This window comes from Hippocampus bargibanti, linkage group LG16, assembly GCF_051943395.1.
Source record: "Hippocampus bargibanti isolate YZ-2025 linkage group LG16, ASM5194339v1, whole genome shotgun sequence".
NCBI lineage: Eukaryota > Metazoa > Chordata > Actinopteri > Syngnathiformes > Syngnathidae > Hippocampus > Hippocampus bargibanti.
The window spans coordinates 18,801,152-18,824,651 of record NC_142749.1 but is presented as its reverse complement, the minus strand read 5'-3'; the positions used below and the strand labels follow the sequence as shown (position 1 = coordinate 18,824,651).

Sequence of the window (23,500 nt, the reverse complement as noted above, 5' to 3'; positions counted from 1 at the left end):
GGTAAATATAGGCTAAAATCATGAATGTTGACAGACGTTTTTGTCGGTTTTGCTAATTCTAGGAGGGACGTCAACCGAGGTCGCTGCAGAGCAACAGCAGCAAACTAACGAACAAAACAAATTTATTAATTAACTAAATAACTAACCAACTAACGAACCATCAAACAAAAAAGAATTGCTGACGGTCCCATTGTGCAAAAATCGTTGGTCGTGGTTTTTGGGGGGAAGACAAACGGTGCAACACACGCGGAAGGAAGCACAACGTTTTCAACACGACAAATGCACTCAACGCAGATGCCGCTCATCGACGATGGAATATTTTAATTACTTTTAGAATTGAAAATGGACGATTTGAATTAGAGTGCGAGAAGGGTACGTATACTTTGAAGCCATTTGTCTTGCACTTCGGGTTCGACCGGAACGGCCTCGTGCTTGCTAGCATGCTAACCGGCAGGTGCTTCGCGTTGACTCGTAAGAAACTAAACAATTGCGCTGTAACTTGGTTCGGAACGTCTAATAACAAGCGAATGCCACATGAGAATGTCTTTTAAAAAGGTCAGAAGACTTGTTGCGGTTATCTTTGAAGAGTAAGAAATGGCGGTCGTCGAGTTCATCAGATTGAATGGTCCAATTACTTCAAAATCCATACTGGTTACATTGCTTACGTACTCCATCTTACATCCATACGGTCAACCGGGGGCAAGCCGGAGCCTATATCGGCCGTCTTGGGGCAGTAGGGGGACACCCTGAACCGGTTGCCAGTCAATCGCAGGGCACGCATAGACAAACGGCGACCATTCGCACTTTTGTTCACGTGCTACAGACCGTTTCGAGTGCTCGGTCAACCTAGCCTGAATGTGGGAGGAAAGCGCACGTGGGACGTCGCTAAGTCTCCAATTTGACCAAATAAGTCAAGTCGAATGACCTTTTTCTCTCTCCCTTCAATTGGATGATGTGTTTTTCCTTCTTCTTTTAGCGTCTTGTGGGGGGAGGGGCCATCCCGGTTGTCATGGTGATATTGCCGCAATGGCAGATGGCGCGTGCGGCGGACCTCGCTCGGACCGGGCCGGAGCAGCGCTGAAGCCATGCCTGGTGAAGACGCCGCTTGGGGGGCTCGGGCCTCCCCGACGGCGGGGTATTTGGGAAAAGTCAGTCCGAGCTTTCAGCTGCTCCGCTCTCAACTCGCTTGTCACCTGCGCAAAGCTGAATTGTGTTTGAGCACCACTGTGACTCACAGTGACACTCCAAATTCAACCAAAAAAAAAAGACCATCTGAGGTCAAAGGTCAAAGAAAGATTACATTTTGGTTATTTTTGATAAGAAGTCAAGAAATTAGTTACAAGTATAAGAATAAAGTCAATCATCTTTTAGAGATTCAGAGGGTGTTTGGAGAAAAGCATTAGGATGTTTCCTAGCTAGTAACGTATTTATTCGAGTATAACGCGCACTCCTAATTTTCAATCAAAAATCGGTATAAAATGTTGGAATGCTGCCTCCTCCTGGAAGGGATAAAGCATGAAATATATACAGCTAACTTACGACTGAGTTCCGTTCTGACCAAAGTGTGTCGTAAGTCAAAATGGTCGTAAGTCGAAGTCATTTCAAAAAAGAGAAATATTGAATCGAGACGCTGAGGCTAAATGACTTGCAAACTCCTCCAACTCTGGTGCCATCACACAGTCGATTGCTGTGCCAGAGTGTGACATGCCGGCTGGCTGGCTGGCCAAAATTGTCGTACGCATTGCCGGCCTGCGAGCGCGTTGCGATGCCAGGCGTAGAGTTAAATTAAAAAAAAAAAAAAAAAATGGGGTCTGGAGGTCGTGGTCGTAAGTACGGGTAGTTGTAAGTCCGGCCGGTCGTAAGTCGGATGTTAGCTGCATGAGAATTTTTTCCCCAGGCCTCGTTTATAACGCGCACCCAAACATTGAGTTGCTTTTTTAGGTAGAAAATTTTGCGCGTTACACTCGAATAAATATGGTGTCTTTATGAATGCTATGAATAAAAAATGCTAATTAAACTGGAAGGTTTCCACTGCTAGCTTCATCCTACGAGTCACGTTTTATGTTTTATGTTTTATGTAGGCTACTCTAAAAATGGAGAACATGAAAAAAAATGGCAGTCACATTTCCTGCATTGTCTTTAATGCTATCCAGTCACATTGTTTTGACGAAAGAGATTTTACCAAATGGCCGATGTCTTACCGCCAAATTCTTCAATTGTGCGTTTGTAGGTTCAAGAGAGGGCGGCGGGTCTGGACTGCTGCCCGTGGTGCACGTCCAAAGGCCTGCGCTCGTCCCTGCGCCCGTTTGGCCTCAACCTGAGCGAGTCCGTCACGCTGTGCACCGAGCCTCAGGTCAGTTGCCCGTTAGCGACGGCAAACGCTGGCTGGGAACAAAGAATTCACACAAATTGGAGGGGTAAATGGACATTGTGTTCATGTTGCCAAGCTCATTTCACCTTCTGTCATCTTAGCTAGATAGCTAGCTGGCTACAAAGGTAGCTATCTAGCTGGCCATGTAGCTATCTAGCTAGATATCTAACTAGCTTCCTAGCTACTTATCTATTATAATATTAATAATACATTTGATTTCAAAGCACCTTTCAAAACTCTCCTGGCAACCTGAAAGTCACTCAAATAGATAGAAAGTTAGCTAGCTAGCTAATAGATAACTGATAGCTAGCGAGCTAGTTATCTATTAGCTAGCTAACTTTCTATCTATTTGAGTGACTTTCGGGTTGAGTGAACGCTGGCGTATGTGGCTGCCGCTGCTCACCCACAAAAAAATGTATCCTGTAAAGTGACCTTGAGAGTTTTGAAAGGTGCTTAGAAAGGAAATGGATTCTTCCTCTGATTCTGATTGATTGTCAATGCTAGGTGCTAATCCTGCGCTAACGCTTTCCCCTCCTGCCCGCCAGTGCCTCTTCCCTCTGGTCAGCCGCCCCCCAGAGGACATTTTGGCAAGTTTGGCCCCTGCCGAGACGCCGACCGGCGGCGGGAAGAGGAAGACGTCGCGGACGGAAACCCAAGACGACGTCAAAGCGAAGAGTCTGCGCGCTGAGCCAGCGCTTCCTCACGAGAGCGCCGACGGAAACGACGGCGGCGTCGCCAGCGCCGACGCGGCGCCGGCGGCCATTTGTACGGAGCTGACCCACCCGCAGGGGTCGCTGCACCCCAGGATGCCCGTTCCCGCGCAGGAAAACCACCTCGACTTTTGGGAAGCGCAGGAAGCTTCCAACGCCAACGCCTCCGCCGCCTGTTCGCCGTCCAGCACGCGACCCGATTCTCCGCCGGAGCGCCGCGAAGGGGGCGAGCACGAGATGGCGGCGGCGGCGGACGTTTCCATCGGCTCCGCCACGCTACTGGAAGCCTTCCACGGGTTGTCCCACGACGACATCGTCACCCTCACGCTGACCGAGGTGCGTTACGCAAGAGCCTCGCCGTCCTGTTCCTTAAGCGTCAAAAAAATGGCGCCTCGTCCTCCTTGACGCCAAAAAAACAACAACAAAAAGCTTGCGAGCAAATACATACAGATATAATAATTGTAATCCATTTCATTTATAAGCGCCTTTCAAAACTCTCAAGGTCACTTTACAGTCACAGGATATTTCTTCTGCGGGTGAGCAGCGACAGCCACACGTGCCAACTTTCACTTAACCCGCAAGTAACAAAGTAAAAAACTAAATGACAACACAAAGATATATGGCGTAGCTAACATGCAAAACAATATGGTGATGATGCTAACATGCTAAGCGCTTCAATGAAATGAAGGGAAAAGCGCTGAATTTTTCTATCCAAAAATTCCAATGGAATGATCTTGTTTTGCTTGGCAGGTCGCAGCCGACGCGGCGACCGATCCCACGGCGTTCCTGGACGAAATCCAGACGCCGGACAGCTCGTCCCTGGCGCCCGAACCCCCCGGCGAGACCCCCCCGCCACCCGCCGCCGACGGTGAGCGAGCTTCGGACGAACCTCCGACGAGGCACAAAAGCATCTCCAAAGTCCGGCGCCCGAGGACGGCCAAGATGGCGGAGGAGGCGTCGCCCGAGGAGGGGGGCCCCCGCCCCCGCATAGTGTCCGGCGGGCGTCGCCCTCGCCGCCCGACGACCGCGGCTCACGCTGGTCCGTCCTGCTCAGCCACCATCTTGCCAATCGGAGGCCCAACGTGACCACGCCCACTCTGGAGGACGCCGACGATCGCCCCGCAAAGTCGGCCGAGACGTTCGGCGCGTTTGACGACGCCGCTCGCCGCCCGCCGCCGTTTAGTCACGGGAGCGGTGGTCCGACCCCCGCGAACCACACGGAGGCGCTACGCTACAAACTGCTAAAGAAGCTAAAGGCCAAGAAGAAGAAGTTGGCCAAACTGGACAAGCTGTTGTCGCGCCGGCCCGAAGGGGCGGCGCCGGCCGGCGGCCTGGCGGGCGTGTCCAACGGCCGCCCGCCGCTCCCCTCGCCCTCCTCCGCCGCCGTCTCGCCCGACAGCTCGGGCTTCCTGGACGCGCTGGCCTGTCGCCAAGACGACGCCCTCCAGCCGCCTCTGCAACCCGATAACTTCCTGGACGAGTTTCTGTCCATGACGCCGACGGCGGCGGATCAGCAAGCGATGGAGGACGAGACGTTGCGGGAGTTGGAACTTTTGCTTTCGTAGCGGTGGCTCCGCCATTTTGTTTTTCTTTTTTGAGGACTTTGTTTTTGGCGTGAAGATCGCCTCAATTGCCGGTTAATTTATTTCGCAAAAGCAAAGCACTGCTTGACTCGAGCGCTTGTTTCATGCCCGATTTGGATCAATAAAACTCCAAATGCTTACATTGCAGCCGCTTTCCTCAATGCTTTTCATAACAGGTGATGGATATTGACAGCCGAAGTCACTCAAATCGATAAAAAGCTAGCTAGTAGATAGCTAGCTAGCTAGCTAGCTAACTATTTGAAGTTATTCGGGGTTAAGTGAACGCTGGCTATCTAGCTAGCGATCTAGCTAGCTATCTATTGGCTCGCTCGATGGCTATCGATAATAATAATAGTACATGACATTTTAAGCGCCTTTCAAAGCTCTCAAGGACACTTTACAGTCACAGAAAAGCATCGGTACTATCATAAATAAACGATTACAAATAGAAAACAATACAATTCTTTTGATTATGAATTGAATTCCTTACGACAGTCGTTAAACAACTCACCTCAATTTCGGTGTTGCGAGCGCCCACGTTGTTGTTTCTGCTTTTCCACCTGCGGTCGCTAGGTGTCGTTGCTTGCCTGTCAAATAAAAAGTACCTTTTTCTTGGGATCAAATACTATGTATGTACGTATACACGATACTACATTGATCGCGTTGTTACAACTTGCCGTTGTTCAACTGTAGTGCGCAAGTACGTCAATAGATGGCGGTACACTCGTCCTTTTTGTCGGTTCGATTTCAAGCCTCCCAAATGGCAACAATTGCCTTTTGAGTGGATTCATAAACGATCAGTTATCTGTGTTTTGATTGGCAGAAATGCACATATTTCCTTGACTATTATTATTTCCCTTCAAAAACAAACAAGACTATTTATTCACGCAAAAAAAGGATTGTATGGTATAAATATTAGCATATTTGACAATAAAAATTACTTTGAAAAACTATGCCATTGTGCTTGGAGGGAAAAAATATTAATATGATAAAGTACGACAGTCTAAAAAAACAAATGCTGTACACGTAGTTTTCTTTCTCATCTAAAATATAAAATGTAATAATATTTTTGGGGGTCACAAAATATGATTTTCATTTTGGATTAAAAATGTCAGATTACGAAGGAAAAAAATTGACATGGACTATTTTCACGATAAACATTTTGTAGCCATCATTTGTTGCTATCGTGGACGACGACAAAAAAAATGGAGATTATAGATGCAAAGTGGCTATTTCAATGAATCTGTCAATGATTGATTGATTGATTGCAGATAACCCGATGACGAAATCTAAATGTTCATGTCATTTCTTGATTTTTGGTCTTCTCGCGTGGACGACTCGTGCATTTCGTGCTGTTCTTTGTTCGTTTTTGTTTTCTTCCTGGCATTTCAAAAGCCACGCCCCCGGTCAACGCCAATTGGCTCGTCGCAGTAAATCCCGCCCAGATCGCCACCGATTGGCCGTCTCCGTTCCTATCGTCTACCCCGGCCACGCCTCTTCCTCCTTGACCCGAACCGGGAAAGTAAGTCTCCGGTTCTTCAAAACGGGACCCGCCAGCCCGCGCGCGAACACGCACGGAAAGCGACACCTCGCCGGTGCCTTTTGACGTTTCTTTGTTTGTTTGTTTGTTTGTTTGTTTTTCTGTCATACTTTGAGCGGAAAGGGAGTCCGCCGTGCGCCGGTAAAGGAATGGAACAGGAACAGGAACAGGTGGCGTTCGGCCGTCAGTAGAGCGACGAGGCGACTGCGCTCTCGGGACCCCGTCTAATTGCTGGACCGCCGCGAGCCCCGGGACGACTCGTCCGTCATGCCGGTGGCCGACGCCGACGTCGACGTCGAGGGCGAGGAGGGCGAGCTGGCGCCGGAAGCGGCGGCCACGCTGTGCCGCAGCCCCGCCGCCGACGTCCTCAAGAACTTCTACCACACCAAGCGGGTGGGCAACTACCTGATCGGCAGGAAGTTGGGCGAGGGCTCCTTCGCCAAAGTCAGGGAGGGCCTGCACGCCCTCACCGGGGAAAAGGTAACGACCGCCGTCACCCGACACACGGTTTTTTTGGAGGGGGAGTGGGGTTGCCGGTTCAATTCTCCACTTCAACCTCATTTGGGAGTTTCAAGTTTATCCGAATCTTTGACAAAAACACCTCCATTCTGACTTTATTCTTGTTTTTTCTATCACTTTTTCAAACATTTTGGCTCACTTGTTTTCTATTGGGACTTTGTACCTTCAAAGGCAAATCTGAGCTCCTATCTACTAAACTGCATCTTTAGTCATCCAATATTTTGTGGTGACCTTATTGTTTTGTTTTTTTCGCGTTTTCTAACGGCAGCTCTTCCTCGATGACGTCATGTGGAAACTCATCCACATTTAGTCTTTTGTGTCCTGATGACCTCACTCGCGCCCGATGACGTTTCTTGTTTTGACAACATCGCGGCTTTCTTCTCACTCCGACAAGTGCGCATGCGCGAGGGAGAGGGGGAGGGGGGGGGTTGAAAGCGTGGCGCGTGCGTGTGCGAGAAAGATGAACGCACCTGATCAGGATTCTTCTCAAGGCCAGTCGCCTTTGTCTGGGACGCATTTCTATTGCCTCCGCACGTCATCGGGGCATCTGCAATCAATCAATCAATCAATCATGTTATTGATAGAGTCATTGAAATTTCCACTTGGCATATATTCTACAGTTTTTGCCGTCGTCCATCATAGCAACCTTGGCTACAAAATGTGTTTATCGTGAAAATAGTCAAAATAAATTCTCCATAATGACATTTTTAATCCAAAATGAAAATCATATTTTGTGACCCCAAAAATATTATTATTACATGAAAATCACATTTTGTGACCCCCCCCAAATATTATTTATTATTATTATTATTACATGTAATATTTTTCTCCATAATCTGACATTTTTAATCCAAAATAAAAATCATATTTTGTGCCCCCCCAAAAATCTGCTTATTTATTATTATGACATTTATTTTTTTTCTAGAAAGACAGTCCTCGTTTCTCTCTTTTTATTTCTCCACATTATGCGAAGATGGTGGACACGCGAGCGAGCGCGAGCGCCTTTTGGCCTGTTCCAAGAGCGTCTCGCTGCTCTCTTTGTTTGGGATGATGCAAACCAATGCAATCGCGTGGAGGTGGGGGGGGGGGGGGGGGGGGGGCTTTAGAGGGTTTATTGATGCTAGCAGCCTGGAAGCGTCCATCCAAGGAAAGTGGCCATTTCATATTAGGCGTGGATGAAAGTGGCATGTTTTGCACGTCTGTACCCTAACCCACTTTCTGCTTTTGCCCCCACTTGCCCCCACCTGCTCTGTCTGAGGGGATTCCAGTAAACAACCGAAGCCAAAAGCGCCCCCGGCGGGTCAGGGACCCCCGCCCACTCAGCCCATCGCCCCGCCCCCCTTTGGCTCATACTGTAAATAAGCCCCGCCCCTCCTGCAACCGAAATTGGCCTTCAAATCAAGATGGCGGCTCCTGTTGCCATATCATGCGCAGAAGAATTACGACTAGAAGCCCCCCCCCCCATAAAAGTGAGAAAACAGGAAATAAAACAAAGGACAAACGGACCTTCCGCCGGTCGACCTTGCGATTGGTCGCCCGCCATCGGTGTTCTTGAACCCACGTCTAGACAACGAGGGGGGGGGGGGGGGCAATTTATGAGGGGATGATGACGTCGTCAAGGACGTTCCCTTCGGTGGCAGCTGCAAAGGAAATTCAAGTAAATGCCTTTGGGCTATTTTGGGATGGGGGGGGGGGCAGCTGTGACCCCCCCCCACAAGCAAGTGTGAATTCCACACGAGTTCCGAAGGCCGCTGCAAGTGACAAAAGCTCAATGGCCGCCACCTCAAGCGTTCCATTCGTACATGTGCAACTGGAGACAATACGACATATGTTACTACAGAAATGTTCGTATGTACCGTTGTTTGTAACTCGAATGTTCATAAGTAGGGGGCGTCTGTATAAACTAATATGTATGTACAGCTAGTTAGCTGGCTATCTATTAGCTAGCTAGCTTTTTATTTATTTGCGTTATTCCGGGTTGAGTGAACGCTGGCGAGTGCGGCTGCCGCTGCTCACCCACAGAAAAACTGATCCTGTGACTAAAGTGAGTTTTGAAAGGCGCTTAGAAATCAAATGTATTATTATTATTATTTAAAGCAATATGAGGCCTGGGGGCCAAATGTGGCCCGCTGCCTCATTTTATTTGGTCCACCAAAGCAAATCAAGCTCGTCAAGTGCCGTTTTTCTTGCTAAAGTCCAAAGAAAAATGTCCACTTGTCCCACGTCAAGCGCGATTTAAGTCACGGGGAGGCGCTGGCAGCTAACGATGGGCGTCTCGGCGCAGGTGGCGGTGAAAGTGATCGACAAGCGCAAGGCCAAGAAGGACTCGTACGTGAGCAAGAACCTGCGTCGCGAGGGCCACATCCAGCAGATGATCCGCCACCCCAACATCACGCAGCTGCTGGACATCCTGGAGACGGACAACGGCTACTACCTGGTGATGGAGCTCTGCCCCGGGGGCAACCTCATGAACCGCATCTACCGGCGCCAGCGCCTGGACGAGCGCCGCACGCAAAAGTACATCCGCCAGCTGGTGCTCGCCGTGGAGCACCTGCACCGGGCCGGCGTGGTGCACAGGTACCCGCCCGCCCGCCCGCCCTTTGACCTTTTGTCCCGTCGGGCGCAAAGACCAAAAGGGCTTTCCGCTCCCCCACAGAGACTTGAAGATTGAAAACCTCCTGCTGGACGAGCAGGACAACATCAAGCTGATCGGTAAGAAGACAAAGCGCTCGGTCCCGTCGGGTATTTCGAAGCGTGCCAAGGCGATAACCCCTCGTCTCCGCCCCCTCGTCCCCGCCCCCTCGTCCCCGCCCCCTCGACCCCGCCCCCTCGTCTAGATTTTGGCCTAAGCAACTGCGCCGGCATCCTGGGCTACTCGGACCCCTTCAGCACGCAGTGCGGAAGTCCCGCCTACGCCGCCCCCGAGCTTCTCTCCAGGAAGAAGTACGGCCCCAAGGTGGACATCTGGTCCATGTGAGTTTGGTCTTGGGGGCGTCGGCTCGGAAAAGGAAAAAGCGCTAACGTGGCGTTGGGCGCCGTTGGGCAGCGGCGTCAACATGTACGCCATGCTGACGGGGACGCTGCCGTTCACCGTGGAGCCCTTCAGCCTGCGGGCGCTGCACCAGAAGATGGTGGACAAGGAGATGAACCCCCTGCCCCCCTCGCTGTCCACAGGTAGGCCCCCCGTCGCCCCGCGCAAACTCGCGAGATGAGCTCTCGTCGCGCTTCCCGCCAGCCGCCATCTGCCTGCTGAAGAAGCTCCTGGAGCCCGACCCCAACAAGCGTCCCAACATCCACCAGGCGATGGCCGACTCGTGGCTGCAGTTGGCCGACAGGAACACGGGGGCCCCCTACCTCAACAGGTACGGGCGCCGACGCCCCCCCCCCTCGACCCCGCCCCCTCCTCAAGCCCCCTTCGCGCCAGGATCCACATCGAGGAGATCAACCACACGGTGCTGCTGCACATGACGGAGAAGATGGCCTACAAGCACAGCGAGGTCCTCGGCGCCGTGCTCACCAACCGCGCCTGCCACACGCTGGCCGTCTACTTCCTGCTCAACAACAAGATGAAGCGCCTCTCCAAGGAGTACAGGGTAGGCAAGCCCCACCCCTGAACGAGAAGGCGGCCATCTTCCAAAGTGGCGGCTAAGCTAACGGGCGGGAAACCACTTTTTTGCCGTCCGTCCGTCTGTCCGTCCCCCCCAGGAGCTGCACTTCCGGGAGGAGAAGAAGTCCACCGACGAGTACTTCCAGACGCAGTGGCGCAAGCACGTGGACAAGCTGACCATCCCCCCCAAGCAGACGCCCGTCTACCTGGCCGTCGGCAAAGGGGCCGGCAAGGAGAAGAAGCAGCGCAACGGTGAGCCCGCCGGACGGCGACCTTTGACCCCTCTCGCTAAGCCCGGCTCGTCCCGCAGGTCTGCTCCGCGCCCTGATCGGGGGCCACCGCAACTCGCCGCTGGCGCCGCCGGGCACGGTGGCGTCGTCGTCCATGGAGTACCTGGAGATCCAGCCCCCGCCGTCGTCCGGCGGCCCCCCCCGGCGGCGCCGGCTGGCCACCATGCCGCCGTCGGGCGGCGGGGGCGGCCCCGAGCGCGGAGCTCCGCCCCCCCCGGCGCCCTCGCCCATCGGCATGCACTCCTTCGGCTCGCTGGCCAAGGCGGAGCGGGGCGACGAGGCGCCCCCCTCGCCCTGGTACAAGCTGACCGACGGGACCCTGTCGCCCCCCCGCCACGTCTCCGCCTTCCGGCCCGACTCGTCCTACCTGAAGAAGGCGGCGGTCCCCAGCCCGCCCGCGCCCGTCGTCCCGACGCGGCCCGGCGAGGGGGCGTCGGCCGAGTGGGGGGGGGGCGGGTCTTGGTCCGACGCCGGCGCCGCCGACCGGAACGGAGGCGACCTCGACGGTCCGGCCCCCCGGCCCAAGTGGCCCCGCCCCCCCGGCGGCCTGGCGCTCAGCAAGAAGCTGCGCTTGCAGCCCTTCGCCTTCCGCCCCGAGCAGGTGGCCGAGGAGACGCTGGTGTCGCCCCCGCCGTACCCCATGCAGACGCTGCTTTGCGCCTCGGGGGCGCTCAAGACCCTCTGCTGAGGGGGGGGGGGAGGGGGCAACCCTTCCTGACTTTGATCGCTAGCTCTCCATTTGCTATCTAGCTAGCTCCCTATCTGTTTGAGTTACTTCCGGGTTGAGTGAACGCTGGCTTGTGTAGCTGACACTGGCCCGCCCACAAAAAAACTGATCCTGTGACTGTAAAGTGACTTTGAGCGTTTTGAAAGGCGCTTAGAAATCAAATGTATTATTATTAAAACCAGGAGGATTGCCCCACCCACACACAAAGAGCCATGTCACCCCCCCCCCCCATTTTGAGTTGCGCAAGGGCCCGAGGTCCACATTTGTATTTGTTATTAATTTTGTGCAATAATCTGCTGTGTTTTTGTACGTGCTGATGACCAATCGTGAGTGTTTGCCAAGATGTACGACAAAACAGGGAAGCAAGTTGGACTTCCTGTTTCTCAAAGGCACTTTTTTGGACGGGGGGGGCATCATTAACCCCTCAAAGAATAAGTTGCATGCAATGTTGTCCGTGCGTCCTCGAACTTTGTACTTTTTACTTTTTTTTTTTTCAAATGAAGATGGCCGCCGGGCGACTTTTGTAACATTTTGTAACTTTTGTTGTTTGGTCAAGAGATTTCTACGCTGCATAAAAGTCTTTTCAAACGTTTCCGCGTTGTCGTTTCCGGGCGCATTTTGTCGTTTGTTGGGCCTTTGGAATTCTCGCCAAACAAGCAAAGCTCGCGATAGCTCAAGTTCAAATGGCGATGGGGGCGTGGTGGTCACATCCAAATGACCCCGCCCCCTTAAACTCTGGCCGTCGTAAACACGAAGTGCAGACGTTAATTAATCCGCTCAACGCCCCCCCCCCCCCCTAAACCTCTTTGGGGGTCAACCCTGGCCTCGCCAGACACACGTTGTTTGGAGTTAATGGCGGGGGGGCGTCGGTCACATGACACAAACAATGGCGAGCTTTTTTTTCTTTAAGCGGATCAAGCGCGACGGGCTCCGACGGCTTTTGTTGACGCGCCCGGCAACCCCCCCCCCCCACGGCCACATCTTTAAGCGGATCAAGCGCGACGGGCTCCGACGGCAACCTTTTGGCCCTTTCGCCTTTCCGTAGTTCTACCGCCATGTTCTGAATCAGAAAACCTTTATTCGTCCCGCAATGGGGAAAAGTGTAGTTCTTTCAGCGGCACTCGGCGTCGTCGCCGTTATTTTATCTATTTATCGATCTATCTAACTATCGTTCGACTCTCACCTGCTCCATTAAGATTAATTGTTTCCACCTGCGACTCGCGGCCAAATTTTTGGCCCTTTCGCCTTTCCGTAGTTCTTCCGCCATATTTGTAGTTCTTCCTTTAATATCTAGCTACATATCTACTGTATCTATCTAACTAGCTATCTATTTGGCTATCAATCTAGCTATCTCGCTAGCGAGATTCCTTTAAATATCTATCTATCTATCTATCTGAGCAATTTATGGATGTATTTATTTCTTTATGATACTAGCATGTAGTTCTGAGGTCATAGAGTTTTTGTTGATACTTTATTGTGCGTCTACACGTCTCGATGGGTTTTGTGTACGTTCCACACAAGATCCAAAATGAGTTTGACTGACACCCGCACACACCCACACGCAAGGAGGTGCGCACAACTTGAGCAGCGGCGCGTTAGCTTGTTTGCGCAAACGCGGCAATGTTTTGCAAATGACGTCTTTGAGCAGCCGGCGAGGTCTTTAAGCTGATTTGCGATCAATACGTGCGCGCTGCCAAACTGAGATGGGGATTAATGGCTTATCGAGCCAACGACACTTTCCTCTTTTAAAAACAAAACAACAACAAATCACCAACAATGTGTTTTAGTTATTGATATCGAAAGAAGTGTCAGTTTGACCTTTCACCTCCACATCATGATTAAAAAAACAATCTTATCTATCTCAAGTGTGTGAGTCAATTCACTTATTTATGTATTCCTTTAATTTTGATAGACCTTTTAGTTATACAATGTAGGATTTTTTTTTCAATGCAAAATGCTCATGTTCAGTGATACCTCAGCTTGATCAACATTACATTTGTGAGAATATAATCTCGGCTAACGAACTAGTTTTCAGTGGACGAACCAAACCACGCGGTCGAACTCGCACCACGGTGGCTGGCGGACTAGTTTTCCACACCCCCTTTGAGTGCAGACGTGGTTTGCTATCGAGTGGAGTACTTTTGCTATTAAGGGAGTGAAAAAGAGCCCACCGTTAAGCCGAAGAGGACACAAAAGAAAATGACGGTCTAGCAGAAAAAGGAGATCATCGAAAAACACCAAAGAGGGGTGCGATTGTGTGACTTAGCATCCCAGTACCAGTATGCTATGTCGCTACGTGTGGCGAAGGGTGTTTCTGTTTTGTCTAAGCAACGGTCTGAGGCAATCGAAGAAATTGAAAAAGTGGATGAACGAAAAGCAGCTAGCAGGGGACCGTGTGACTGAGGGTATTATCTCCAAAAAAGCACGGCAACTTCACTCAGATATCATCAAGACATCAACGACCATCGCAAAGGTCATTAAAATGACTTTATTATACAGTACAGTTTATTTCTTTAATTATGCAATGCCATAGCACAGTTATTATACATAAAATAAGGTCTATTTTGTGTAGTTTTACGGCTTATTTAGTAGAAAATGATGTTTCATGGGGACCTGGGAACGGATTATTCACATTTTAATGGTTTCCTATGGTAAACTAATGTTTGGAAGACACATTTTTGGCCTTACGCACACTTTTTGGCAACCAATTAAGTTAATAAGCCACGGTATCGCTGTATTTTTCCCCGTGTGGGTTAACTTTAGGGTGTGGCTGCTGCTTTTGTCCGAATATGTGTGTATATACTGCTGCTTACCAAATTGGTGGAGATGCCCCCCCCCCCCCCCCCCCCCCCCCGTCTGCTATTGGTTCAAAAAAAGAAATAAATATGCCATGAAAGAGATGCCGTGAGCCAATCGGGCGGCGGCGTCTGAGGCCGCGATTGGCCGTCGCGGGAAGGCAGGCGGCGACGCTATTGGCCGACGGGGGCTTTATTGGCTCCATGGCAACATGGCCTCCTCCTCGTCGGGGGGCAAGCGGCAACGAAACGCTGCCTCGGCATTTTTCACTTGGGGGGGGCGGTCTGATTGGTCCAGGCTGCAACTGGTGCAATCAAGGAGGCGAGATGTGCAATGTGTGCAAAGTGGGGGGGGGGGGGGGGGGGGGGCATTGAGTTTATCGTCACCTCAAATGGATGGCACAGGAACACTATTGGGGGGGGGGGGGGGGTCGCCTGATGACATCCATTGGGATGACCTCACACCATGATTGACATGTTGACATCCTCTCACAGCGACCATCAAACTAATTTGGGGGATCATCAAACAAGCTGTCACACAAAAAGGGGGGGGGGGGGGTTCCGTTCACGCGCGCAAAAACACCACGAGGCGCTCAAGCAACAAAAACATCTCGCCGTGCTTTGTGTCGTCTTGTTGTTTTGCGCCGGGGGAGGGGGGATGGATGGAAGGGCGGGGTTTGGCAGGGTGGAAAACAAGCGCGTGCGGATTAGAGCCCAGCGTGGTGCCTGTCGCCGTGGCGACCGCCGGGTTGCGGAGGACAAGGTTGACGGCAGGGAGGGCGCATCCCAAGGATTTTCAAGGATCCTGAAAAGCAAAAGTCCAGGAAGGGGGGGGGGGGGGGGGGGTGCACGCGAATCCCTCAAAACATCTCGCGCTCTTGTCCTCCATCGACACCCAAAAGGAGGAGGCGGAGCCTTTTGCATCCCTGTTGCGAACCAAAACAGCAGCAGCCCCTCCCCCCACGTCACTTTGGGGAGGGGTCTTAGCGCACCTCGTTCGGGCTTTCCAACAACTCGCAAGTCGGCGTATCAATGGTCAAACTACGCGCGCAAGCGTTCCAGTTTGAAGGTGGCTTTTATTTTGAAAAACAAACAATTAAACGGACACATTTTAACACAAGAGCTGACGTCAGGTCTTGCGATCAGAGGTGCTCTCAAACTTTTCCACGTGGCGGGCCATGGAAACCACCAACATCTTCATCTTTGTGGGGGAGGGACGACAACAGAAGCGTCACGGGGCAACCCGAGCCAAGGCGGTGTTTTTGTGGCATGAAAAACATTTCAGCCAGGCGCTTTGGAATTCTTTTGTCCGAAAAGCTCGTCCGCAGCGCCCACTACAGGTCGTTTGCGGTACTTTTTTTGCTCTCCACGCCAAACAAAGGCCATTAAAATGATGGGCGGATTTGATTTGGGGGAGTGTGCAGGACTTTCAATGTGTGTGTGTGTTTGTTTATTTAAAAAAAAAACTACTATTTTCTTTTTTGTGGCGATGAGGTGACGTCATCGTGAACAAAGATGATGTCACGGGGTGGACCAAAACAGCTGGAAATGTCCATTTATGACCCCCCGCCCCTCACGAACTGCCCCTTTGTTCTTACCTCGGTCAGCACCTGTTCAACATGGCCTCGGTACTCCAGAGTCACCGGCTGCTCTTTGGCGCCCTCCGCTGACAACTTTTGGCTGGCCGAGCCCAGCACGTAACTGCAGACATGGAAACAAAATGATGCGAAAATCAACATTTCACATGTCTGATTGATCGGCCATTTTCAACTCATTCACCGCCAATGTATTATTATTATTAGCTAACTAAATCATGAAATGTATTATTGTTATTATTATTAGCTAACTATTAGCTTGCTTTCTATCTGAGTTACTTCTGGGTTGAGTGAACGCTGGCGCGTGTGGCTGCCGCTGCTCATCCACTACGAAACTGATCTTGTGACTGTAAAGTGACCTCGAGAGTTTTGAAAGGTGCTTAGAAATGACATTTACCATCATTATTATTATTATTGCGGTCGCTAAAAGCCGCGCCGTTGACCTGAACAAGCTAGCTACCTGTCAATGCGGGCCACGTTGAAGCAGAAGGTGCATCTCTTGTGGTCCAAGTTCTTGGGCGTAGACTTGTAGATCATCCCCAGAATGGCGTGGCAGCCGGCGCACACCAAATCCACAATCAGACTGCCAATAATAATAATAATACATAAAAAAGGAGGGATTGACAGGTGTCGCCTGGAGCCGCGATAAGTGCCCGATTGCAAAAACAGGTGCTTTAATCTTAGCACTCCTTTCATCAGCTCTAATGGCAGATAAATAGTCCCAAACACTCCAATGTGACGACTCCAGTGCGTCACTGCCATCATAAAATGTGACGTTTCTTACCAAAGAGAACCTTTGCCGGCTTCGTGCAAATGAGCGTCCTTGCCGATCAGCACGTTGTTCGTCACCCCTGAAGACCCAAAACGCAACAAAAACAGGATGTCAACAATGAGGACGCAATCAGGAATCTTTCACGCCCTAAAAATGAGGTGGATAACAGATGGACATTTAAAATGGCAACATATTTGCTGTGGTTGTTTCTCAACTCACTCCCAGCCCTGCCCCCCCTGCCCCTTCCCACTGCCGCACACACCGAACTCGTGAGTACACGCTGTACTATCATCCTGAACTCTATTTTTTTCTTTCTTGTTTTTTTTCTGCAAGACCTCACTTCAATCAACCCCTTTTTGTGTTTGTTTTGCATGACTACATTATGTCACTTTACATACGTCACTACCTCACTTGACATTCAGAAATGACATGTATTGTCTGTTGTCTTTTTTTAGCCACATTCTGCGTGCCGTGCAGTGCTATATGTCATGCATATTAGCATATTTGACGATAAAGCTGACCTTTTTTTTTTTTAGCAGCATAGCATTTTACACGTGGCTTTGTGGGTCGCAAGCCCCTTCTTAAACCCCACCATCGCAAATATTTTCCGGATGAAGGCAATTTACGTTTGAGCTGAATGTGAGTTCGTCCATCTTGGTTGTTGTCCCACGACGTGGAATCCCCGACGGGCAATTTGCACTTGGCGCAGATGAACACCACCGGACCGTCTTCGTCGTCACCTTCCGTGCCAGTGGAATTAAAAAGTTTCTTCTCGATAACGCTGGAGTCCACGCTAAACGTTTCGAACATCCGGTTGACATTTTGAACGCCGTCCGTGGGACACTTGACTCGTGTCGCCATTTTGGGTTGTTCGAAATTTCGCGGCGTCACGACGACCAAAGAGAATCGAGATAGTTCACCCCCTTTAATTTTACATCACGGTTTAGCGGCTCGGGCTAACCTCTTCATTTCATCTTCAAATGTAACTCCAAAAAACGGATCGGATTACGTTAATTTACCAACAGAATGTTATTTTAAAATTCCCTTTTCAAAGTTGACTAATCTCATGTCTTGTTGGGTGTCTGTTTCGTCTTTGGAGCGTTCGTCTCACATCAACTCTTCCTCGTTGGTAGGAAAAGGCGGATCCTGATCTCCTATTGGGCAACAACGCGGAAATACGGAAATCAACCCGGAAATTTAGAGGGCAAATGTCCGCGGCGCGAAAATATAAAACGACGCGTTGTTGCGGACGACGCCTCGACGTTCTTGCACGATGTGTGAAAAGATGCAGAAGGTAAAATGGCGCGTCGTGTTTTGCGACGCGCGGTGACGACGTAGCTTTTCTCCAGGTGAACCGCTGGCTGGCGGCGACGTTGGGCGACGAGGCGGTTCCTCGGTTCGAGGTGACCGCGAGGACGGTGGACATCTTGGAGCAGCTCGCCCAGTCCGGCGAGTCTCGATGCCGACGCGCGCGTCTGCTCGCCGAAGATCGAAGACAAAAAGCGGCCGAGTACCAAGCCGACGGTGAGGCAGAAACGGTTGCGAGGACGATTCCGGGCGTTGAGGTGTGAAATCTGAGGGTGGCGGGCTGACTGCGGTCTCCCAGGCGCTCACCTCCGGGACCTTCTGGACCAAAGTTTGGGCCTGTCCTTCGCCAGCCTGCCCGCGGCCTGCGTGGACTACGTGTCCTCTCTGGTGGACACCGCGGCGGTCTTGGCGGTCCAGGACACGTCGCCGTGCAGGTATTCTAGCTCGCTAGGTTTGTGCGCTAACGTTAGTTCCTTCCTCAAATGGAGAAGAATGACGACGCCCGAGTTTCTGGGGTATCCAATCTATTGGAGATGCTAACATAGCGTGCTAGCGGGTTTGTGCTCTGTTGCGCAGTTTGATGCCGGCGCTGAGCCGGCTGACCGGCGAGCTTCTGGAGGCGGAGAAATCCGAGAGGCATTTGGAGCGGGAGCTCCTCAACCTCAGGAAGAAGCTGAGCGCCGCACTGATCTTCAGGAGAGAACTGCAAGAGTACGCTAGCTCTTCTTTAGCATCAAAATCGGATTTCCTTCTTCAAAAATGGCCACTTTGTCTCTGTTTTCAGGGACGTCAAAGAAACACAGCAGGCTCAAATGGTGGAGAAGGCAGAAGCTGAGGAACATCTGCTCAACATAGACTTTGTCCAGGCCAAGGCCAAAGAAATCCAGAGCGGGCGGGAGGCCCAAGAGGTAGCAACCTCAGAAAAAAAAAACAACAACAACAGTAGTAACTCAAATAAGTAACTCCAATAGATAGAAACCTAGCTAGCCAAAAGATAGCTAGATAGCCAGCCAGCCAGCTAGATAGCTAAATAGCCAATCGATAGCTAGATTGCTGCCCAGGGAGCTAGATAGCAAAGAGCTAGCTAAAGAACAGAAATAATCATAATAATCCATTTCATTTCTAAGCGCCTTTCAAAACTCTCAAGGTCACTTTACAGTCAAAGGATAAGTTTTTCTGTGGGTGAGCAGCGGCAGCCACATGCTCACTCAACATGGAAGTAATTCAAATAGATAGAAAGCTTGCTAGCTAGCTAATAATAATAATAATACATTTTTATCTATAAGCACCTTTCAAAACTCTCAAGGTCACTTTAGTCACAGGATAAGCTAGCTAGCAAGCTAGATAATGAAATGTATTGTTATTATTATTCGCTATCTATTAGCTAGTTACACGGCTTTTCTACCACTTCCTGCTAGCTAGCTAGTAACAACAATAATACATTTCATTATCTAGCTAGCTCGCGAGATAAATGAAATGTATTATAGCTTATAAATACATGACACCACAAAGATAATTCATGATTATATATCGAAAATATGGTAAACTGTTGATCACTCTCTCTAATTATTTTTATTGATTGACATGTATTGACATGTTGATTGCTTGTTTTCCTTATTGATGAATCTTCACTTATAAAAAGAATGTTGCTATTGAAATTGGCCACAGGTAGAAATGACACAAGGTAGTCTGCAATGAACTGTTTGAAAAGAGATCAACACCTCTCTTACCTCCATGTCACCAATGCTGCGTTTTTTTTGTCCTTGGACGTGTTGAGGCCCAGCTGGCTTCCAGGAACATGACGGAGTCGCTGAGCCACGGCGCCCTGGTGGGACTCTCGGAGGTGAGCCAACGCAAGCCATCATGATGATGATGATGATGACATCACACACGGCTTTTCCACCACTTCCTGTTGCCTTGCTCCAAACAGGAAGTGAAGGCGCTGACCAAGCAAATCGGCCACCTTAAGAAGAATCTGGAGCCTTTCATGGATCTCAGCGCGGTTTGTTTGAATTGTGCGCTTGTTTTTCTCGTTGACATTTTTCCAAGTCGCCCTCTTGCCCCACGCAGTGCCCGTCTGTCGCCCGAGTCAAAATCCAACAGGCGGAAAGAGAACTGGTAAGACGTTTTCAACTCCCCTCCTTAAATAATAATCATACAATTCATTTCTAAGCGCCTTTCAGACAGCTAATAGGTAGCCAGCCAGATAGCTAATAGGTAGCAAATAGCTGGGCTAGCTATCAGTTCACTCACTCGACCTCTGGCAATCTTTTTACTTTTCCGTTTGTCCATGTTAGCGCTTTGTTAAAGCGCTATATCAATCAATATGGATTGGATCGTATTTTGTACATCCGCCCCCAGTTCAAGCTCATAAAACTCCAGACTCATATCACTTAGGAATTAACTCTTTTTCTGATGAAAGAAGAGCGTCTAAGGTTTCTTATGCTGTATTGAATGCTGATGTCATCCTATATAATAATAATAATAATATTCTGCGGGTCCTGCAATTGGAGCGAAAATGACAAAAACCCTGGCACCGGAGTCAATGAGTCCTTTTTTTAAGGCAGGGGGTGATTTGAACCAAAACTTGGTGGGTCAATTCAAACTGCAAACAAAAGTTTCTTCCTTTGACCTTTTTGACCTTTTGTGGCCTTTCTAGGCGACGCTGGACTCCGAGCTGGAGATGCACGTGGACTTCAAGTGACGCCAAGAAATGACGTCAGATGCTCACTAGGTGGCGCCAATTTGGCTTCAGCAACTCATTGTGAAATGTAACCAAAAAAATAAAGGTTTGCGGAAACAAAAATTTAATATTTCAGACCCGGTTGCCGTGGAGATGTGGCGAAGGGCGTTACCTGGGTCCCCATTTAATGTCGGTCAGGCCTTGAAATTGTCTTTTCAGGGCCTGCCGGTCGGACCAGGCAGAGTCCATGTAGCTGTCGTCGTCCGCCTCTTCTAATTTCTAAGCGCAAAAACAGGAGACGCCTCATATTGATTGCGAGAGCGACATCGCGACGAGGCAAGGAAAAAGGGGGCGGGGTTTCCTATTTAGCTGCCACTTGACCGACCTTGAGCTCCTCCTGCCTTCTGTAGTAATGCATCATCATCAGCTTGTGCTGCTCATCGGTGACCAGGGGCTCCCTCGCTGGCGCCCCCTGTCCTTTCTAACAGGCAACGGCAACACGATTAGTCACGAAGCACGAAGCAAAAGGAACAACAAAAAGACGGACAGGACAGGAAGTCCGAGAAAATAAAACAATATAAAGATGGACCGGATGTGACAGGAAGTCCGACAAAATCAAACAATGTCAAGAAATAGAAAGAGTCACAAATTGGGAGGGGTCACCTTCTGTATTTTGACCACCATCTTGGTCTTGTCGTTGTTGCCGATGTAGTCGCGCAGCTTCTTGCCCCGCCGCAGTTCTTTGGCGGCCCACCACAGCTGGCACTCTGACTCCTCCAGGATCTGCAGCGACGCCTGAAGGGACAGGAAGACACACCCCGCCACAAGAAAATCTTCACCTCACAAGCGCGATTTGGAAGCCGTCGGCGCCCCGACGACTCCCAATCGCGGCGGGTCTAACCTGCGTCCCCGCCAGGTCCTCTCGGTCCTCCAGCTCCATGCGGACGGGGTCGTGAGGAGGCAGCCCCATGGGGTAGACGATCATGACGGCCCCCCGCAGCTGCGCCAGGGCTTCCTTCACCACCGCCGCCGTCACGCACACGTTGACTTGCGCTTGTTTCTGCCAACGGCACGCGGCGGCGTTGACGTCCGGGATCGGTCGCCGTCGCGAGTGGCGGGCGGGGCCTTACTTTGGAGATGAGCGCCTTGGCTTCGTCCGCCGTTTTGAGGAGCACGCCTTTCATTTTCTCATTGGGAGCTGCGGCAAATCGATACGATTCCCATGAAAAATAATCATAGCCATAAGCTAGTATATTCTGTGTACATTTTTTTTTATTATTAATTGTGCAATTTAAATTACATATCAAGTAGACGGGATGAACTTAATACAACAATATTCTGTGTAGTTTTAAGGCTTATTTAGTATCAAATTATGTTTTATGGCCACCTGGGAACGGATTATTCTCATTATAATGGTTTCCTATGGGAAATTAATGTTTGGACTACTATTTGAGTTACTTCCGGGTAGAGTCGACGCTGCCGCGTGTGGCTGCCGCTGCTCTACCGCAGAAAAACTGATCCTGTGACTGTAAAGTGACCTTGAGAGTTTTGAAAGGCGCTTAGAAATGAAATGGATTATTATTAGTATTATTATTAGTAGTAGTAGTATTATGATTATTAGTATTAGCAGCAGTATTATGATGATGATTCCAATGGGTGGTCCGACCGTGTCCGTTGCGCCGGCCGACGTGGTCCTTCTTGAAGACGGCTCCCCCGCTGGGGACGCACTTGTCCTCCCACTCGTCCTTCAGCTTCAGGTCCACCAGCTGCTCGTCCGTCAGACCTTGCATGTTGGGCGGCAGCGTGACGCCGTGCTCGGCGAGCTCCGCCACCTCTGCCACCGCAAGCAAGCGGCCATTTTGTTTTGAACGACAATCATTCCATTTGTGTTTCTCGTTCAAGTTGAAAGTTTCTTGCCTGCGCAGATTCGTCCGACTTTCAGCCTCCCGTTGAAAATAGCGGTGATGTCGCGCACCAGCGCGTCCACTTCCTGGTCCACGGCGGCGCTGAACAAAAAGTGGCTCTCGTCCCCGCGCTTCACGTGCAGAAGAACCATCGTGAAGATTCAAACTTCTCTTGCTTGAAATTAAAAAAAAAAAACATTTAACAACACCCAACATTTACCCAACTTAATAAGGCCTTACTAAAACGTCACTAATGTCACATTGCACACGTGAAGATAAAGTGAACTCACTTGGAACAAAATCATCCAATTTTTATTTTGTTGACTGGTCCAGACTGACTTGTACGCAGTGATAAATCGTGTCATTTTCAAGTTAAGTCCCATCCTAACAGACCAGTTACAGTAGATTCATCTAGGATCAAATTAGTTCACTTGGGTTAAACGCTTGTAAAGACCGGAAGTAATGGAAACAACCGAATCAATTCGTCCATAACGTCTAATCAACGGGCAGCGAGGGACTTCAAGATGGCGCCGGGACATGGCGCTGCTCCCATTTGCAGTCTTTTTGTTCTACTTCCTTTTTTCAATGTCATTCTAATTTCGAGTTTAGCTACGAATTATGAGAGCCAATTCAACGAAATCAATAAGCATTCGGAAGTCCAACATCAGGAATGTCAAATTACTTTAAATTGTTTTGAATTTTATCGTAAAAAAAAAAAGAGTCGAGCTATTAACGGCGTGAATATTACATTGTGACATGGTTTTTGGCGTACTACTCGGGCCAGATTGACGATCTGCGGAACGTTTTACTGGTGAAAACCGACGAAATTAGCGTCCACTCGTTCGCAGCAGCATTTAAATCGATTTTATCTCGTTTGAGTCAAATTAACTTACCAGCTTACAAGTAAAAGACCACCGTGGTCGCTCAAGACTGACGTTTGTTGACATCTGGTGACTTAGCAACTCGTTTTTGGAACGACTCGTATTGGTGGGACACTTTCGGGTTCTTCTTCGTTGTCCAAGTAAAAACGGCAGGTGTATCACTGCTGCCACCCGCAGGCAAATGGCAAAAGTGCGGTTAGATTGCCGCCCACAAG

General features: G+C 50.1%; 5 protein-coding genes across 8 annotated transcripts; 3 read left to right on the top strand and 2 right to left on the bottom strand.

The window, feature by feature from the left end:
- The first annotated feature begins 991 nt into the window (after positions 1 to 991).
- uspl1 (ubiquitin specific peptidase like 1) lies at positions 992 to 4,804 on the top strand. The gene is given in 6 exon segments (XM_089016712.1): positions 992 to 1,063; positions 1,065 to 1,148; positions 2,231 to 2,353; positions 2,917 to 3,417; positions 3,832 to 4,027; positions 4,030 to 4,804. Coding segments are annotated over 6 exon segments (1,575 nt in total). The 5' UTR covers positions 992 to 1,009; the 3' UTR covers positions 4,647 to 4,804.
- On the bottom strand, positions 2,246 to 17,584 carry mis18a (MIS18 kinetochore protein A). 3 transcript variants are annotated; one of them, XR_016117821.1, is made up of 7 exons: positions 17,136 to 17,584; positions 16,522 to 16,588; positions 16,198 to 16,320; positions 15,741 to 15,843; positions 7,194 to 7,270; positions 5,176 to 5,251; positions 2,246 to 2,385 (listed from the first exon to the last, which is right to left on the bottom strand). XR_016117821.1 is itself a non-coding variant. In XM_089016716.1 (5 exons), exons 1-5 carry the CDS (start codon positions 17,368 to 17,370, stop codon positions 15,272 to 15,274), a joined length of 600 nt encoding a protein of 199 aa, XP_088872842.1. In that variant the 5' UTR covers positions 17,371 to 17,584; the 3' UTR covers positions 15,199 to 15,271. The 3 variants fall into 3 exon arrangements, 1 of the variants encoding a protein (XP_088872842.1); XR_016117822.1 differs by lacking the exon at positions 2,246 to 2,385 and adding an exon at positions 3,358 to 3,481; XM_089016716.1 differs by lacking the exons at positions 2,246 to 2,385; positions 5,176 to 5,251; positions 7,194 to 7,270 and adding an exon at positions 15,199 to 15,343.
- hunk (hormonally up-regulated Neu-associated kinase) lies at positions 6,153 to 11,939 on the top strand. The gene is made up of 9 exons (XM_089016711.1): positions 6,153 to 6,684; positions 9,008 to 9,300; positions 9,380 to 9,435; positions 9,561 to 9,696; positions 9,770 to 9,897; positions 9,959 to 10,085; positions 10,148 to 10,316; positions 10,429 to 10,582; positions 10,641 to 11,939. The coding sequence occupies exons 1-9, from the start codon at positions 6,472 to 6,474 to the stop codon at positions 11,306 to 11,308; spliced, it is 1,944 nt and encodes a 647-aa protein (XP_088872837.1). The 5' UTR covers positions 6,153 to 6,471; the 3' UTR covers positions 11,309 to 11,939.
- Positions 17,585 to 17,654: 70 nt separating the features above from the next.
- On the top strand, positions 17,655 to 20,623 carry haus1 (HAUS augmin-like complex, subunit 1). The gene is made up of 9 exons (XM_089016715.1): positions 17,655 to 17,803; positions 17,859 to 18,033; positions 18,116 to 18,251; positions 18,394 to 18,528; positions 18,602 to 18,725; positions 19,595 to 19,660; positions 19,748 to 19,819; positions 19,888 to 19,935; positions 20,477 to 20,623. The coding sequence occupies exons 1-9, from the start codon at positions 17,783 to 17,785 to the stop codon at positions 20,519 to 20,521; spliced, it is 822 nt and encodes a 273-aa protein (XP_088872841.1). The 5' UTR covers positions 17,655 to 17,782; the 3' UTR covers positions 20,522 to 20,623.
- Positions 20,554 to 23,426, bottom strand: cfap298 (cilia and flagella associated protein 298). Of its 2 annotated transcripts, XM_089016713.1 has the most exons (9): positions 23,298 to 23,426; positions 22,418 to 22,579; positions 22,167 to 22,334; positions 21,631 to 21,698; positions 21,402 to 21,560; positions 21,164 to 21,295; positions 20,886 to 20,981; positions 20,673 to 20,779; positions 20,554 to 20,575 (listed from the first exon to the last, which is right to left on the bottom strand). In XM_089016713.1, the coding sequence occupies exons 2-9, from the start codon at positions 22,554 to 22,556 to the stop codon at positions 20,569 to 20,571; spliced, it is 876 nt and encodes a 291-aa protein (XP_088872839.1). In that variant the 5' UTR covers positions 22,557 to 22,579; positions 23,298 to 23,426; the 3' UTR covers positions 20,554 to 20,568. The 2 variants fall into 2 exon arrangements, with proteins under 2 accessions (XP_088872839.1, XP_088872840.1); XM_089016714.1 differs by lacking the exon at positions 20,554 to 20,575 and having other exon boundaries at positions 20,614 to 20,779.
- Positions 23,427 to 23,500: the final 74 nt, after the last annotated feature.